Source organism: Psammomys obesus, unplaced genomic scaffold (assembly GCF_907164565.1).
Source record: "Psammomys obesus unplaced genomic scaffold, mPsaObe1.curated_primary_1811, whole genome shotgun sequence".
Classification (NCBI taxonomy): domain Eukaryota; kingdom Metazoa; phylum Chordata; class Mammalia; order Rodentia; family Muridae; genus Psammomys; species Psammomys obesus.
Genome location: NW_026596088.1, coordinates 2,137,506 through 2,155,684, shown reverse-complemented (window position 1 = coordinate 2,155,684; position 18,179 = coordinate 2,137,506). Strand labels below are relative to the sequence as shown.

At 54.5% G+C, this 18,179-nt stretch overlaps 2 protein-coding genes across 6 annotated transcripts in view; one reads left to right on the top strand and one right to left on the bottom strand.

Moving 5' to 3' along the window:
- Nucleotides 1–6,255, top strand: part of Katnip (katanin interacting protein) — a 168,825-nt gene extending 162,570 nt beyond the window's left edge. For all 5 annotated transcript variants that reach the window (XM_055627421.1, XM_055627423.1, XM_055627424.1 and 2 more), the window contains 6 exons: nt 50–160; nt 1,998–2,137; nt 3,530–3,631; nt 4,189–4,349; nt 4,434–4,522; nt 4,961–6,255. In XM_055627421.1, coding sequence (XP_055483396.1) covers nt 50–160; nt 1,998–2,137; nt 3,530–3,631; nt 4,189–4,349; nt 4,434–4,522; nt 4,961–5,019 — 662 coding nt within the window. In that variant the 3' untranslated portion in view covers nt 5,020–6,255. The remainder of the gene's footprint in view (nt 1–49; nt 161–1,997; nt 2,138–3,529; nt 3,632–4,188; nt 4,350–4,433; nt 4,523–4,960) is intronic.
- A 4,172-nt stretch (nt 6,256–10,427) lies between these two features.
- The window catches only part of Gsg1l (GSG1 like), a 182,205-nt gene continuing 174,453 nt past the window's right edge, over nt 10,428–18,179 (bottom strand). The window contains exon 7 of the mRNA XM_055627681.1: nt 10,428–13,274. Within this exon, the coding sequence (XP_055483656.1) occupies nt 13,177–13,274 (98 nt within the window). The 3' untranslated portion in view covers nt 10,428–13,176. The remainder of the gene's footprint in view (nt 13,275–18,179) is intronic.

The window sequence follows — 18,179 nt, the reverse complement described above, 5'->3', positions numbered from 1 at the left end:
CTTTCTTCTCTGGAAAACTGAGCTTCACTCTTCCTTAATCACAACCAAGTCATTTTCCAGTTCCAGCTGCTGTCCAGCTGGGGAGACCCCTACTACATCGGCCTGACGGGGCTGGAGCTGTATGATGAGCATGGGGAGAGGATCCCGTTGTCCCAGAACAGTATCCTTTCCACTGGGAGCAGAAGCCAGCACAGAAGATGCTGCTACAGATGGGGCAGGGTCCCAGATCTGTAATTCTAGCACTCGGGAGGTGGAGGCAGGAGGAATTTTGGGTGTGTGAGGCCAGCACAATTTTGAGGGCAACCTGAGCTACGTAGCAAGGCCCTATTTCAAAAGGCCAGATGAGGGTTAGATGTGTTAATGTACACCGTTAATCCTAGCACACAGAAGGCACAGGTAGGCAGATCTGTGAGTTTGAGGCCAGCCCGGGCTACTTAGCAAGACCTTGTCCCAGAATGTAAAACAAAATGAAAGACCTGCTGGTGACTGATGGTGTAGTGATGATGATTATGATAGTTATGGTAATGTGATGCTGGTGATGCTGCTTGTTGGTGATGGTGGAGATGGTGATGATGAATATGGTAATCATAATGTAATGATGGTGATGAAGATTACAGTAGTAAAGACAATGTGGTGGTGGTGGTGGTGGTGGTGGTATGATAGGGTGCCACTGAGCCCTTAGAGCTACTCCTAGCCACGCTCACCAAGGATGCTACATCTGGTTCTTTCCCATGGTTGAGAGTGCAGGGAGATTCCTACTAAGCACAGACCCTTCTCAGAGGGCATAGACAGCTGGTGATCTAAAGGCTCCGACAGTCTGGGAATTCAGTGGGAGAGGAGTGTATTAACCTCTGCTCCTGCTGTGCCCACGCTGGCTGTTGATTGGCCCAGAGGGTTCTGAAATATTTCAGTTTGGTGGTTGATATTGTTAAATGCAATGCCAGCCTCTGGAACTTAACTTTTGATACAAGGCCCTCAGTCATGTGGAGTGACTGTGACTAAGCCAAAGGACCCCATGGATGCCTTAGCAATGCTGACTCCTGGAGCTCTTGTTATCAAACAGCCTCCCTCTCCCAAACTCAGCACTTCTGGATGGCTCTTTCTATGCTAGGCACTGCTAGAATATACCCTATGCACCCCACAGAAATCTTGTGAACAAAATAGTCTAAAATCCGAATTGTCCAGGGGAGGAACCTAAGACGGAGAGGTGGTTTATCTGAAGGTACACAGCCCAGTCGGAAAGCTCTGAACTCTCCTATGTCTTCTGTGTCACCTGCTTATCCTCAGCAGGCCCTTCAGGTAGGGTCATGCTAGCATAGCCCCAGAGTCCTGTGTGTGCCCGGGGCCCTGGGTGTCTCTGGGGCTTTTATCTTCCACGTAACTTAGTGAGTGACGAGCTCCAAGGGTACACTGATGTCAGCAAGATGGCTCGTGCCAGTGTCTTCTGAGGTTCTCCTGTCCATCTTGGAGCACAGGCATTTCTGTCCCTGTTACAGGGGAAGTATCAGTGATATCCAGTGGCTTGCCTGAGACTTCCTGACAGAGATTTCCCCTGTCACAGTGACAGAGCTGGACCCAGATTCTGCACATGCCCTTAGGGGTCCCTTCTTAATCAGCTCCTATTGGGCCAAGGTCGTGACCTGCAGAGTCATCTTCCTGCCCATGTCGGGTGTGAGCTGTGCTTCAGAGCAGTGGCAGTACCAACACCCCATCTGTGCTTCTGCAGACCCTTCATTTCCAGCTAGCCTGCCTGTGCTCCCTGACTTTGAACTTGACTTTGGACCCTTACTTGGCGCCCCCCTCCCCAGCACTTCCCCTCAGCTACAATCCCATTTTCTTAGAATGCATCTATTTTCACTGTCGTTTCCCATCCTGCTAGAGTGTAAGGCACCAGCCCAGCATCTCCTGAGACACAGTGCAGATAGCTTGACACACTGGAGAGTGACACACTGCACAGCATATGAGTTTGGGTTATGACAGCTTAACCTACACCTCAGATATCGCTGCCTTCCCAGACAGTGTGAATGCGCTGGAGGGTGTATGTGGGGATGTGCGAACCCCTGACAAGCTTATCGACCAAGTCAACGACACCAGCGATGGCAGGCACATGTGGCTGGCCCCCATTCTGCCTGGCCTGGTAGGTACCTGGCCCTGGGACCAGTGACATTTGGGAGCCATCAGAGAGGTAGCCATCAGAGTGGTGCACAGCTCTGGGTGCAGCCCTCCCAGGCCTACGATTCCTTCTCTTACTCCATGGACTTTATCCAAAAAGGCACCAGCTGTGTGGGGAATTCCAGGGACCTGAAGTCAGGAGTCCCCATACAATTGCTGGAGGGCAGGGCTCTCGTGTGCATCTCGCTGCCTCTTTTCTGTCAAGGCCCTCTGCAGCCCACTCCACCCTGGCATCTTCCTCATTTCCCCCATTCCTTATGTCACTGCCCGTGGCCAGTGTGGCCACCTTGCCCTCCCCTAGCCCCAGGCAGCATGTCAGCCATTCTCACTGCTGACTGCTTTTCCCAGTCCTCAAACCCTGCTGCGGGCCTAATCCATCATTGTGAAGGTGGGAGGAGGTCCAGGAGAGGGTGTAGGCCATCAGTCCCCTCCACCTCAGTGACAGGGCCAGGCATCAGAACATGGTGGGAGCTGGGGCTCCTTTCCTGCTCGTGTAACTGGGTAGGATACGGACATTGTCTGCTCAGAGGAGGGAACAACTCCCAAAAAAACACAGGGCCAACTCCTCAGCCCAGTCTTCTGCTACAAAGAGTTACGCACAGCCCTGTGGTCCTTAGGCCCCAGCCAAAAGCAGGAATTCACTGCTGTCCTCTATCACTGTCATTCTCCTAGTGGGGACCTAAGGGTCTGGGGGGAAAGACTCTACCCAGCCATCACTGTTCCCAGGCCATCATGTGCCACAGGCTGGACCCACTTGCACCTACTTTTTGTTTGTTTGTTGTTTGTTTGTTTGTTTGTTTGTTTTGGTCTCCAAGTGGCCCCCTCTGATGTTGAGCCTGCTGCACAGACTCCTCTCCTGCTAATCTGGGGCTGAGTGCTAGCCACTTAGTGCTCCCTCAGCAGACACGGGTCAGGAGAAACCTCGGTGCTGGGGTGCATAGGACTCGAACTTTTCTCTCTCTAACTCTGGGAAGGACAAATGGGTCAGGGCCATGCACACTGTTTGGTAGGGGACGCTCCCGGCCGCTGCAGGCGGAGACTGTCCCTCGGCCTAAGGAACGGAAGGCTGGGCTGCCGTCAATTCTCAGCCAGTATTAAAAGGGCCACAGCAGCAGGAGGCGGCAGCCCCCCCCCCCCCCAGAGCCAGCTCAGCAGTTTGCTCCAAACGCAACTACGCGTGACTTGACTCGAAATGGGCTCCAAGGAGAAAAAAAAAGCCACGGAACTCCAGCTTCCCACATGAAGAGTGCTGCCACTGGCACCTGGGGCCCACCAGCTCCCTGCCCTGGTGCTCTGGGCCCAGCCCGTGGCTCCGTTTCCAAACACAGCTGCTTTAATTAGCTTTGCTCTCTGACAGGTGAACCGGGTGTATGTCATTTTCGATCTGCCCACCACTGTGTCAATGATCAAACTGTGGAATTACACGAAAACACCTCAACGAGGGGTGAAGGAGTTTGGCGTGAGTCCTCACTAGCTGGTGTGGGAGATCATTGTGCTTGCTGGAAATTAGGCTGGGGGCAGTTATCATTTGCTGCAGTTTGGTCTCTGTCCCCAGATACAACCTTGGAAATGCCTGATCCTCAGAGCAGGGAAACCTGCCACCCAGCCGTGAATTCAGAAAGGCCTGGAAATTATCCAAAGCAACCCCTGGCCTCGGCCCTGGCATTGGTGGTGTTGGCCCTGGTCTGGTGTTGCCCTCAGGACTCCCTCTAGAATCACACAGCCTTGGGAGGCAACTGGGTGCCTTCTGAGAGAGCAGAAGCCATGGGGACCCTGGAGATTGGGTCTGCTCCCATCTCTGCACCTGGTCACCCAGTGTTGGGAAGCCCTGGAGCTTCAGCTTCTGAATCTGCAGCCCAAGCTGACAGCACATGCCCTTCATGCTGGTGTGGGGAGAGCCTGCTGTCAACACGGGTCTTCAAAGAAGCTTGGGCTTGGGGCAGCAGAGGGGTGCATTGCTCAGGGTTGGGGTAAATGTGGGAGGGGCGGGGCCTCATTTCTACTCTTGTCTCTTAGCTGCTGGTGGATGACTTGCTGGTGTACAATGGCATTCTTGCCATGGTGAGTCACCTGGTTGGGGGCATCCTGCCCACGTGTGAGCCCACCGTGCCCCACCACACCATTCTTTTTGCCGAGGACACTGACTTCTGTCACCAGGAGAAACACAACATCATCAGGTACACCCCTGAGCTGCCCTAATGAGGATGGATGGCAGGGGCGTGGCCTGGAAGCTGATGGGCCTTCTGTCTCTCCTCCTGCAGTAAGCCACAGGAAGACCAGGACATACAGATGATGAATGAAAACCAGATCATCACCGCCTCGAGGAGAAAGCCAGGCACGGCTGACCCAGGTGGGTGGCATGTGTCTGCCCTGAGCATCCCTGTCAGAGGCTTGGTCTGGGTGGACATGAAGCGGAGTACATTAACCTTGCCCTGCCTGCCCAATACCGCTTTCCCTCGAGGAGCCTGGCCCAGAGTGGCAAGCGGCTTCTGCCTGTAGGTCTCCCTTGTGGCCAGGAGAGAAGGGCAAGGCACACTGTGGGAAAACAGGAGAGGAAATCAAGTTGAGGGCTCCCTAGGATATGTGGCATTTGAGCTGGGTCCTAAAAGATGCCTGGTAACATAGGCAAAGGCCTTTGGGGTGGCATGGTAGAGCCTACTCCATGAATAAGATAGGCCACACAAGGTTCCCAGAACTCAGGCCAGCTAGGTCTCTACCTATCTGAATGGCCAGCTAGGTATATGGCTGCTCTCAAGGGCAGTGTAACTCACTCCTCCTGTTTTCTCAGCCTTGCGTCCCAAAACCTGCATACGTGAGAAGGAGACCTCAAGGCGTTGGCGGTGCTGACTGGAACAGGAGGGGAGCCTCTTCAGGCTGCCTAGGCTCTATCACCAGCCCTGAACAGCACCTACATCCTTCATACTTCAGGGTTGGCCAGCTGGGACTCCAAGGGCTGTAAGAGTGTAGAGGAACAAGGAACTTGAATCGTAGCCCCAGGAGCTATAGGGGTCAGATGAAAGGGTCAAGAACAGAGGAGCCGCCCCTGCCTCACTGGGACTGGCTGCTGGGAGCCAGCGATAGTTGGCTTCTCTCCAACATCCATAAGAGCAGGGCTTGTGGCCCCAGAGTCCGAGGCAACCCCTGACCCAGGCCCAGAACTTAGTACCATGACCCTGCTCACTAAGGGCAACAGAGCTGCTGAGAGGCCATGTGCCATGGTGGCTCCTCTATCCAGTGACTGGAGGCCTGATGGGCTAGTCCTAGGTGGCTTTTGTCCTCTGTCGAAACCTGATTCAGGACAGGTCAAGGGCATCCTGCTGAGGAGAGGAAGTGAGCTGCAGTGAGTGCTGAAACCTGCCCTCATCTCCTGCCTCTCCTCCCATCTCTCTCTCTCTGTCTCTGTCTCTCTCTCTGTCTCTCTCTCTCTCTCTCTCTCTCTCTCACACACACACACACACACACACACACCCTGCAAGTCAGAGTTGGGAGGGCCTAGGCTTGGGGCCTGGCTCTTTTCCCTGCAGCCCAGAGCCCCATGCCTGTGTGTACATCTATGAAACAAGCTCAGATCAGGGACCTAATCAGTCTCCCAGTAGTGGGTAATTTCTGGTTCCAAATATTAATCTGTTGTTTTCCTGGCTCGGGGCCCAGCGGGGCAGCGCCATGGTACTGAACTCAGTACGTTCTGATACTACCAAGAATCACATAGGCTTCCAAGCAGCAACACCCAGCAGCTGTACAGATGTTTTAATTTGGAGCCAGCTGATGTGCAGATAGGATTGCTTCTCTGATGAGAATCCATCATCTCTGTAGCCTGGAGGGCTCCCCGCTCCTCCACTCACCCCCACGACTCCCAGGAGGGCCACCGCTTTAACAGGAACCCAGCTTCTGCTCATGGGGTGGGCTCATGTACATTTTTCTGGAACACCCAAGATTGACCTTGGTGTGCTCCCTCCAGACCCTTGGTGGCTGTTCATAGGTGTACATTCCATGCAGCCTCAGAGGGAAGGCACTGGTACAAGCATTAACTCTCAAATAAATGTCTATTTTTCTTACAAAATCAATAAAAGATGTTATTAAGAATAGAGTGTGGTGTGCTGGATGAGGTCAGCCCGAGGGAGCCCTTGTTGCCTCCAGCCCTAAGCCAGAGTCCATCTGAGGCTTTCAGAAAACTCAGGCATGTGCCTCCCTGAGCTCAGCTCCCACCACCTGCAGGTGGGGACACAGCCTGGACCCACTTCCTCCATGGAGTCCACCTGCCACACCATGTAAACAGACACCAGGAAGTGGTGCATACATTACACAACAGGCACTAACCGTTTAGTCCATGTTACATATGAAGGGGCTGGGGCACAGAGACGCTGTGTAACCTTCCCAGGACACACAGCTTTGAAAGTGATTAATGAATGCACAAATCCTCAGGTGACCGCTGGGGAGCAAGGGTGACAGTCTTTAATCACAGGGTTTCATTTGGGGCCCCTTCAGCCCCAGATGCCTGGTTCCTGGCTCCTCCCCACACCCGCTGTCCTTAATCACTTCCCCCGGAAGAGTATTGCTGGTTCTTGGCACCGGATTCAGTTGCCCTTGGACAGGAAGGAGGCAACCATGTAAACCCAGGCAACTTCAGTTCTCTAGAAAGCTCCTGCCCCACTGTCGTGCTGGTGAGGTGCCCCCCCCCAACACACCCCACTGGTACTGGTAAGAAGAATCTGTCCTGTGGGGCAGACTCTGGCCAACCTGTCCCCCTGATTCCACCTAGTCCCTTGGGCCCTGCTTGGCCCAGATCCTGCCTCTGGTGGGAGTGAGCAGAGAGGCTTCATCAGGGATGGAGCTAGTGAGGGCACACACAAGGTGACATTTCTGACCCCGACCGGGTGAGTGAGGCTGCTGGTAGAAATGACCTAGAGCTGCCCTCCAGGCGTCACCATGGTCCTGCCGTCCCGCTGGCTTTCATGCCCTTCAGAGCCGCAGCTCAAGGCAGGGAGCACATGAAGAAGGAGCAGGGCTGTGGTGCCAGTGTTCACAGGAGGCCCAGCCCCGAGGACCTGCTGGGGAGTTTGGGCAGGGCTGTACACCCGCTAGCGCCCAGGGCTGTCTACCGAATCACGGGTGTCGCATGTTCCTAACTCCACGCACGCGCGCTCTCTGGACCTCTCTAGGAACTGCTCAGCTCACAGCCCCGGCGTAAGGGCAGCTCTTGGCAGCAGTATTTCATAATAACAGCAACAAAATCGATGGTGGCCCTCTCCCAGGAACATGGGCCTGTGCCTGATGGGCACAGCTCCTCGTTTGCTGTAGGTGCTCTGCTCCCAGCACGTTGCATGTTGTGCAGTGGTTCTGGGGCTGGCAGGCCTGGGTGCCACCATCCTTCTGTACTCCGCAGCTCAAGGCACCATCTCCTGAGCTCCCCCTGGCCTTGCTACCTCAATGGAGTCCAGGCTCTGACCTAGGCTTCTTGGCCTAGACTGCACACCAGCACGACCCGCTTCCAGGAGTCGCCCCGACATCCAGAGCTGGGTCTCATGGCAGTGCATCCCTCCCAGTAGGCATTCTGCTAAGTATCCTAGTTCTGTCATGCACAGACTTGAGAGCAGGATGCAGGGACCTGGGGGCTGGGTAACACTGACAGGGGCTCTTTCCCAGGGCAACAAGCCACCTTCCTGCCTGCCCCTTTGTGGTCAGCCTCAGCTGATTGCTCCAAAAGCTTCCAATAGCCACTGATTGGAAAAAACTGTGCCCTATACTCCACTCCACTCCTACCCCTGTCCTTGGTGGCAGGACTATTCCCTTTCAGCCGATTCTGGGACTCTTCTCCCAGCTTGCTCCCTACCCAGCAGAGGGAAAGGTAGGGAGGCCACACTCCACGAGGCCCTATCCCCAGCTTGGCCTCTTCCAATCTCAGACCCCTTCACTCCCTCCCTCTTCCTAGTCCCCCAGCTCAGCTAGACAGACCCACAGCCATCAGCAGGCCACAATCCTCAAGGAAAAGCAAAGGTGACAGCATGGAAGCAGGGTGAAGAGCCGTCCGGCAAGGACCAGCCAGGGCATAGGAGCTGTGCAGCTATGGGGACAGGCAGAGCCCTGAAGTGACTTCCTGTCTACCCACAGTGGAATCCCCAGCACCGAAGACTGGCTTTTCCTCATGGCAGTGACTATACCATTGTCCAGGGTCCCACACACAGTGGCCCAGGTAGAGCTGCCCAGCAGTTCAGGGTTGCCTTAGGTTCTATCGCTGCGATGCAAACACCATGACCGAAAGCAGCTGGTTGAAGAAAGGTTTATTTAGCTTACATAGCCAAAGTCACAGTCATTGAGAGAAGCCAAGGCAAGAACTCAAACCAGGCAGGAACCTGGAGGCAGGAGCTGATGGGAGGCTGTGGACAAATGCCGCTTCCTGGTTTGTTCCTCGAGGCTTTGCTCAGCCTGCCTTTTTGTACATCAGCTCAAGGGTGGCACTACCCACAGTGGGCTGGGCCTTCCCCACCAATCACTATAGACTTGCCTACAGCCCAGTCTTATGGAGCTGGTTTCTCAGCTGAGGTTCCCTCCCCTCAGATGACGCTAGCTTGTGTCAAGTTGACATAGTCTAGTCAGCACAAGGGTACTAAGGGCCCTGGAGCACCAGCCCAGGCCAGGGACTCAGTGAGCCCCTCCCAGCCCAGACACAATCCAGAATCTGGCTTCCATGGGGGTAGGGGACAACCTTCCCTAGCCCCCCATTCAGAGCACTGTCAGCTGTACCCCTCACGGCCGCTATAGCCTCCAATATCTCCTCCTGCCCAGAATCACATCCAGAGCACGCCTGTAGCAAGGCACCCTTCCTAGCCACCTTCTCCTCTGAGCTCTCTGACTCCAACTGCTAAGCTACCACCTCCCCCGAGGCCTGAGGCAGCCCTTCAGCTCTCCCTGTCCCCAGGCCCAACCAAAAGAAAGCCCCAACGTGATGGCAGCATGTGTTGGTCCTACCTGTCCAAAAGACCCCGTCAATTTCTGGAGCCGTCATGAGGACCCCCATCTTTGCCACAGTCCTCGAGGTCTTACGCATCACACTCCAGAGGTCTGCTCAGGGGCAGCCTGTCCATACCCCAAGCTCCAAGCACATACCATGCAGACCACGTGGGGCTGACTGTCAAGCCTGGGGCCTTTGCGCAGGCTGTGTGTACAACACACATTTTGCCTGGTGCCTCCAGCCTCGCACCTCAGCCAGGACTTCCATGGCTCCGTACAGTTTCCGCCTGACCCTCCTGACTCTTTCTTATTGTTTGGGGTTTCATGGGTGACCCCCCGCCCTGGTGTGTTTCTTGGTCCTGTTTCCCTGTGGCAGCTTCGTATATGGCTGTGTTCTACACGTGTGTGTTTTCCCTGGCTCCCTGCTGTCTTATTTTCGGTTGGGACCAGCCACTGAGACAGGGAAAGGGTCACACCTAGGCCTGTTCGGGTGCATACCCGGAGGCCTATGCAGGCCTCGCTTCCTCCCTTGCAGCAGCAACTCCTGCCACCCTTGTCCTCGGGCCTGGCAGCAAAGGCCTGTGAATCAAGCTGACATTTCCATTACCTGGGAGATGAGTATGTGACCAGATCCGGGTGCTGTGGTAGGAGTGAGACGGTGGGGTGACCACTTATCAGAGCCATAAACCAGAGAAGAAGTGGAGACTGGGGCCTGCCCATCAGCTTTCGCCAGGGAAAGACAGCCCTGGGTCCCTCTGCACATGGAGAGAAAGTGACTCCTGCAGGCTCTAAGAAGGCCCAGTGTGGGGCCTGTTGTGTCGCATCCCCAGACCTGCACACATGCTGGGCGCTTGCTGGCATGGCGTGTGGGAGCTGTCGGCCTGCTCCAGGTCAGCTTCTGAAGCTCAGCGGCCACGTGTGGCCCAGCGTTGGGAAGAGTGGCAGCCAGGCACGGGCTCAGGGTGTGAAGCAGAGATGCTGAGCCCGTGTGGAGCAGCCCTCTGCTTCCCTTCCAGGACTCTGGGTGCCTTGTGACCTCTTCCAAGTTTCAGACCACGTGTGGGCTCTGGGCAGGACACGCTGTGGCGTTTGCTTCCACAGGACGGCAGCCCGCAAGAAGGTGACTGTAAGAGCTGTGGTGTCGCTAACCTGAACTGCTTCCTCTTAACTAGCCAGAAGCCTCCCTGCTGTCCTGGAAGACAGCTGGGTCCCAGCCGCTTCCCAGGGGGACCTAAAGCCTCCTTTCTCCCCTTCTTCCCTCCGGGCAATGGCCCCCACTCCAGTCACCCACATACCGTAATCACAGACCACTTGCATGATTATTTATTTAGTATTTTTCTTTAAGCCGACTCTTTGTACGGAAACGCCTATTGTGGTTCATTCTAAGCGGCAGAGCCCGCATCCAGAGCGTGGGCACGCCCGCACACAGTTTTCTAATACACATTTACATAAACACAGCTATTAAAATAGATGACAGTTTTGTAAATAAAATCATTTCCTGGGCCTCCTGGGGCTCGTGACCAGCTCCGCAAGGCCCCTAGATGACCACAGAGACCTGTGAGGTTCCAGGGGGCGGGACCAGATTCCAGACCTTGCTCAGGCCCCATTACAAAGTGGCTCCCACTTGCACAAGGCCAATACTGCAGCTCCCCATCTGGGGCCTTCCTAACTGTGCAGGACTCTGCCCAGGACAACTTCATCTCCTCCACGAGGCCCCATACCAGCTGTGTGGACACAAAGTGGAAGGGAAGTGCTTTCTGAGTGACTGAGCACAGGCATGCATCCACACAGAACCATGAGGTCCACCCTTGGCCCCTGGGTGCCCAGCCTGAAACAGGACAGACACCTGAAGCTCAAGCCTCTTCTTTCCTGCCTCCTCCTCCTATACCAATTCCTCCTCTTGGCCTGAGTTAGCTGCCTGGCACTCCACTAGCCTCTTTCCTCAGCCACAGCACTCTCCCTCACACTCAGGGCCCTGCAAGGACATGGGAGTCCTGTCTTAGTCATCTGCTCTAGCCTGGAGCTTCGGCGACCTCCTAGATTAAGCACCTTACCTTGGCCTGTCCCACCGTACCCAGAGCTGTCCCCAAGGATAAACTGTAGGTTCCTAATGAAGCTTTGAGTCCTCTCTCCAGTCTGGTTCCATCCTCACAGACCTTTTTCCCCCCCACTTGTCACTGAGACCATCTGAAATCCCTCTCCTTTCCTGTCCGTCTTCTAAGCCCTGACATCAGTGTGATGGCTTGGGTGTCATTTCTTTGATCACCAGTCCTTCAGGTGGTCTCCAACAGGCACTGCCTCAGTCCCATGACCCCAGCTCCCCTTGTTGACGTGATGGTAGGATACTTTCCTTGGTCCAGACCACTCCCCATGCTCACAGGAACCAGTCTGTGCCACCCTCTAGCAGCTGTAAGAGGTAGGTGCAATGAAGACTCCCATCCATCTACAGGATAAGGCCACCAGGGCTGAGTAGACAGGACCTGATGTGAGGAGTCTGACTCCAGAGCAGGTACCACGCCCAGCACTCCTACACTGAGCTATCATCTCCCATTTCATCCCTTGTCTGCTTCTCTGGAAGAGTCAGTGTCCCATCTCCAAGTCCTACCAGTGTGTGGCGCACAGTAGGGGCACAATAGATGACACCTGTGTGCAGACAGATGCACAGATGGATAGCTGGGTGATGAAGATGGCTGGTGCACGGATGGATGGCTGACAAAAGGAATGACAATGACAGATGGATAATGGACGGGTGAATTATGGGTGAATGGACGATTGAGGATGGATAGATGGATGATGTGTTCACAGTTAGTGGATGGATGGATGGACAGTTGGATGGATGGATGGATGCTGGATGAGTGGGTAGGATGGATGAGTGGATAGGTGATAAGTGGATACATACTGCTAAATGGATGAATGAGTAGATGGATGAATTATGTATCAATGTATGGATGAATGTTGGTCAAATGGGTTATGATACGTAGATGGGCAGATGGGTAAATGATAGATGGATGATGGACGAATGAGTGGATAGATGGATGAGTGGGTAGGTGGGTAGATGATGGTGGGTGAATGCTGGCTAAACGGATGGGTGGATGGGTCATGTATGGGCAGTGGATGGATGATGAAGGAGAAGACCACATTCTACCTCACTCTGCCAATCTCTAGAAATCCTTCGGGGCAGGATGAGGCCTCTTGGGAAACTAAACTGGGAGCAAGTCTGGTTTAAACTCACTGTCTCGCATGTCACCTCTAATTTCAACCAAGAAACTTCCCTCTCTGAACCCCACCCTCTCACGGTCAAGACAGTATTTTCCCCCTGGGCAGCTAAGCCAGAGGTTTCATGTAAAGTGGCCCTAGACGCAGGCACAGGATCCCCAGGGTCAGGGTGGTGTCACGTTGCTGAAGTTCCTGAACACATGTCTCTCCTATCTCCTGGACTGCCCCTCCTGCTATGCTCAGGACCCAGGCTGCTCTGCCCGCCTGTCTCCATCCTGAACTTCCCCAGGTTGGGCTGGACTCTAGCTCATCCAAAATGTTTGGCCCTGACCTCGGTGCCCAGGGCTCACACCCTCAGGGCAGGGCGATGATGGGGGAGCCAGCCCATACATAGCAAGAGAGGAGGTTTGACAAGCATTTATTGAGCCCCTGCTGTGTGCCTGCTGTGTAGCCCTGCAGAGGCAGCCACTGCCCCTCCTTCAGTAAGCCCCATTCCCTGTCCCCACAGGACCCTGCCCCTCTGGGCACCTGCTTGGCATTGTGGCTGGCTGTGGGGGCCAGCATTCAGTGGTCCATGCCCGTGTTCTTCCTGGCTTCCCGGCTGGGTGTGGCTCTAAGCGTGGTGGTGATTTCTGTCTCCAAGTCTCTGCGCCACCTGGACAGTCCCTCTGGCCCTCCTGACCCGTCTCTGGGGGCCCAAGACCCAGGCAGCGGTGGCAGTCTAGGCCTGGTGTCTCCTCGACAGGAGAGCCGAGTCCATAGCACAGAGACCAGGCTTCCATGTCCTGTGGGAGGGGTGTGCCGGTGACGGCAGGAAGATGGGGGCTGGCTTGGGTCACATCACACCCAGTGCCCCAGGACCCAGCACTGACGGTTTAGCTCTGCTGCCTCATGAGCTGAGCTTCGTGGCCAGGAGTCTGCCATGTGTGGCTGGTGCCCTGCAAGAGACAAGGCAGATGCTCTGACGGTGGCCTTCTCCCACCCATGCCATCTTGACCGCTGGCCCAGCCCCACCAAGCTTCCGTCTGCTCCCATCAACCCACCACACTGCGCTCTCCACCACTGTCCACTGCCTCACCAGCACATGGAACCCCAGAGAGCCACCAATCAACCCCACAGGGTCCCACCCCCTCAGCCACAACCCAAACTCCATCATGCCCCTCCCACCCACCAGCCCCCTGCAGACCATCATTCCCTTCCATTCCACTGCACACCCACCAGCCCTCTTTCCACACCTGTAGTCACTGTAGACACTGTGGCTCTAACCCCTGCACTCGCCAGCACGCTCACCAACAGTCCACAGCTTGTCTGCCCACCCACCCATGCGTGTGTCTGCCTATCAACCTCCCCATCCACTCTCCCCCCAGCAGACTTACTGAGTCTCTCTCCTCCCCCAACCCCGCTTACCACCCACCCCTCCATCCCAAGCCCTTGCCCCTACCATCTCTAAGCCTTTCCATCCAACCTCATAGCCTGGTTCCTCGTGGTCCTGGGGGCATGGGTCAGAAGGCGTTAGGAGTGCATGACTCCACATCCTGAGCTTTTATACCCTACCCCAATAGCTAGTGTGTATCAGGGAGCCCAAGTTGACCTTCCTTGAGTGCACTGTCCCCTTCCACCACTGGCCACTGTCCTGCTCTTAGAGACCTGGCAAGCTGAAGAACACAAGGCCCCCTCCCCTACCCCACCCCACACTCTCCCTCCTATACCCTATTAATTCTTGGGTCTGCCCCATCTTCCCTTGGATGTCTCTTCAAAGTCTGTCTGATATGCCCAAGCCATCCCTGTCACTTGTTGGGGACCACCTTCAAGTGTCCCAAGTCTGCTCTCCGGGGGAGCCTGAGCTTAAACTGCCCCACTACGGGGCACCTGCCCTCACATTCTCTTTTATGTGACAGAGCAAAACGTCACCTCCATATGATACAGAAGGGGCAGAGGCCCTCCATGGATCAGCAGCTGGGTCAGAGCAGCAGCCGCCTAGAGCTAGACGGGCCGGCACTTCATGACTGCAGCCTTCTACATCAGAAGTCACTGAGCTTTCTACTCTGAGCTCCAGGGCATGCAGAAACCCTTCAGGGTCAGATGGGCTCTCGTGGAGAACTCATCGGAATGAGATTAGGAGCAGTGCCCCTCACTGGTGGGAGCACACCTCTCAAGACAGGGAGCACACGGCCCCTTCTGTCCCCACAGCACCAGCTGTTAAGAGCTGCTCGCTGGATCTACATAGAGGTTGGGAGGGGCGTGAGACGCGTGTCATTCTGTTCTTTTGGCCTTTTCTCCCCTTCTGTTTTTAATAATCCTTAATGTTAGTGCTTTGTACATTTTGCTGTATTTCTAAAGGAGTGAAAAACATTTTGCAAACATTCTGGAATCGTTTGGCCTTGGGGGAGGAACATTTGTTTTGGCCCCAGCAGCCAAAACAGTTGCAGTCTTTGGATGAGCCTGTTGCCAAAATAAAGGTGTTTGCGCCCCCCCCCCTTAATGAGAAGCAAATATTTGGTGCATAGAAAGGTTTGACTATTTTTTTTTTCTAAATGAGTATTTAGAAATGACTGGAAATGCTCTCATAGGAGCCAGCAAGCAGAACTGCAAATGGGAACGGAGAAAGCGGTTATGTGGTTTTTAAGTACGATCAGGCAGAGTCCGTCTTGCTCCTAGAGATAAAAACAAGGTTTTCTGACCCCTTGCTCTGTGGCCACCCCACAGAGCATTCTCTCATTCTTTTACCTTTTAGAAGGCACTCAGGGCCCAGAGCCATTGGCATCACATCCCATCCGTCCTGCAAGGCCCTCCACCCACCTCCCTTCTCTCCTGGTCCCTTCACTTTGAAGCCACCATCAGCCAGAGTGGCCTTGTGCTGGGCTTTGGGAAACCCAGCTCAGCACTGCTTTTTGACTCAAGAATACGTCACAAGCAGGCAATGGGGACAGAACCAGCCTGTTCCACTGCAACCAACATTTACCACAGGGAATCCAGGTTCAGATCTTCCAAAGGGTTCAGAGACACTGGAAATTTGGATTTCAAAATAAAACTGTCCAGCTTTAAATGGTGACAGTTAAAGTGTTTAAAATATCCTCAGTGATACGCTGGCCATGAAGCCTGACCTGACCCAAGGGAGGTCACCTGTGTTGCTTGGCTGTTTTCCAGCCCATCTTTGTGGACTCTGTCCTGTGGTTTCCTGCACCCTGTCCTCCAGCTGGAAATGCCCTCTGGTGTGTCCCTGGACATTCCATCCCACTCTACTCTCCATCCCCATCTCTCCTGTATTTTCTCTCCTGGGAACCACTGAGGAGCCCTGGGTGAAGGCATCTCCCTGTCACTGTTCCACCCCCAACCCCTGCCCTTCAGTGCAGCTCACCTGGGGTGAGGCCCTCCACACACCCAGATGGGAGCCCATGGCCCGTTGGCCTTTGCCTGGTCCAAGCGAAATGTCCTAAGGTGACATTTTCTTAAGAAATAAAGCCAAGAAGAGGGGATGGGGGCTGCTGAGCTTGGGGTGCTCTCCTCCCACCACTCTGTCTGACCCAGGTTTAGCACGGCACCCCTCTGTCAAGCCCCTCCTCCTCCTCTGGTGCAGGCTAAGGGGGTAAAACTATACCTAGGTCTGATCGAGGTACAAATCCGTGCTCTGTCAGAGGAAAGCTATAGGGCGTGTGTGTGTGTGTGTGTGTGTGTGTGTGTGTATGTATATGTGTGTGTGTATTCATGTTTGGATGTTTGTGTGTGTGCACATGCTCAAATGTGTGTGTTTCTGTGTGGGTGCACGTGCGTGTGTGACTGCATGTGGGTAAAAGCGTGCGGGGGAGGTGTGAAGGCGTGGGGAGGAGTGGGTGAACAAGCACCCGCTCTCAGGTGGAGGGATGCCAGAGCCCAAGGTCGAGTATCTTTCCTCGAGTATTCTTCACATCACTTTTTGGGGTCATCTCTCACGGATATCGGAGTTCTAGACTGGCAGCCAGTGCGTCCGGGGCCTTTCCTCGAGGCCCCCGCCCAGTACTGAGTTCACAAGCACACCACACACCTGACTTTTTAAAATCGGGGTGCTGGGCATCGATCTTAGGTCTTACGATTACATGGCAGGTACCTATCCAGCTGAGCCATCCCCTCAGCCCCGAGCACATCTTAAAGCTGGGCGATTTTTGAAAGGCAGCCTCACCTCTTTGAGCCTGAGAAGATCGAAGTGAGACACGAAGGAGTCCGAAGACCCAGCTGGCCCCCTGCACTGAAGCCCTTCAGTACCTGGTCTCTGACGGCGTAGAAATAACAACAGTACAAGTATTCAGTAGGACCGGGCTCAAAGCCTCTCTTCACAGATGGAGAAACAGGCTCACAGTCGGAAAGAAATTGGCCCAGGCTCCACTGCAAGGGTTGGTAACGTGGAGTTTTAATTTCCCCTTAGACCCTAACTCCACCCTAAGCTTGGCAGAGTCTTCAATATGCACAAGGCTCTAGAAAGATGATTTTTCATTACTTTTTTTTTGTTTTTCTTTGTGACTGTTAGTTTGTTTTTGAGACCGGGTCTCACTGTTGAGAGGCTAGCTTCAACCTTATGATCCCCCTGCCTCAGCCTCCTGAGAGTTTGAGTTACAGGCTTGCTCCATCCCACCCAGACCCTTTCTTTTAAATCGACCTGCTCCAGCCTCAGGGCCCAGTCCCTCCCTCTGTGTCTCATGGTTTTGATCTTTTATGAGGGCACAAAGTCCGTGGCCTGCCCAGGACTGCTCAAATGATTGGCCTACGTTTTGCTATTACAGAGTGGGCTCATCAGGGCGGCAGGTACTTCAAGGCCTGGAATGCCAATGCTGCCATGAATGTGTCCATGAGGAAACTGAGGCACTGAGAAGGGAACTCACTTACCCACAATATGAGGGCCGGAGGCCCCAAAGGTGGGCAGGTGGTTGGGTAGTGGACCTCATAGTTGCCCAAATTAATGGAGGACCTGAGGCTTTTGGAAGCAGGTCTGTGGTGTGGTGTGGTGTGGTGTGGTGTGGTGTGGTGTGGTGTGTGTGTGTGTGTGTGTGTGTGTGTGTGTGTGTGTGTGTGTGTGTCAGCAGGCAGGGTAGGAGGTTGGCTAGTTTTGGCAGCTCTGCTGTCCATGGTTCTGAAACCCACCCTCTAGGACTCAAGATCTCACTATGGTCTCCGGTACCTTAAAGTAACCTCAGCCCCCAGCCGGGCCTGCAACTCAGCTGGAGGTAACTCAGTTGGCTGAGTGCTTGTTGAGTTCAAGCGCCAGCACCTTGTCAACTGGACGCGGTGACACACATCTGTGATTCCATCTCTCTGGAGGTAGAAGCAGGAGACTCAAAAGTTCCAGGTCATCCTTGGCTGCCCAGAGAGTTTGAGGCCATTCTGGGCTACATGAGGCCCCCTTGTAAAGGAACGAGAATGAAGAAAAGATAGAGAGAAAGACAGACAGACACAGATAGAACATGTAGAGGGTGAAGGAGAAAGGAATTAAGACTCATGTTGAGGCACCTGGCTTTGGGGACCCGGCAGCTGGAGACACTGTCATGCTCCAGATGCTCCGATATCAGTGTGGCCCCTAATTCTCCACACACGTCTGCCCTGATGGGGATTCAAAGACCAGCTCTCTGGTATCCACAGCCAGTTTCCAGCCACTGGCTCATGCTGGATGGTAAGTCTGTTGAGTGAAGAAGTGATGTGGGTTCGGGACAAAGAACAGGCTTAAGCAGACCACTGGGAGAGGGAGAGGACTCAGTCTGTGTAAGGTGGGTTTGTTCTGCTCTGCCTGGGCGGGTCCCTGCACCTCTGAACCGTCGCTGACCCTGATCGCTTCCTCATACCTGAGAACAGGGAGAGGAAGGGAGCAACAGGCAGGA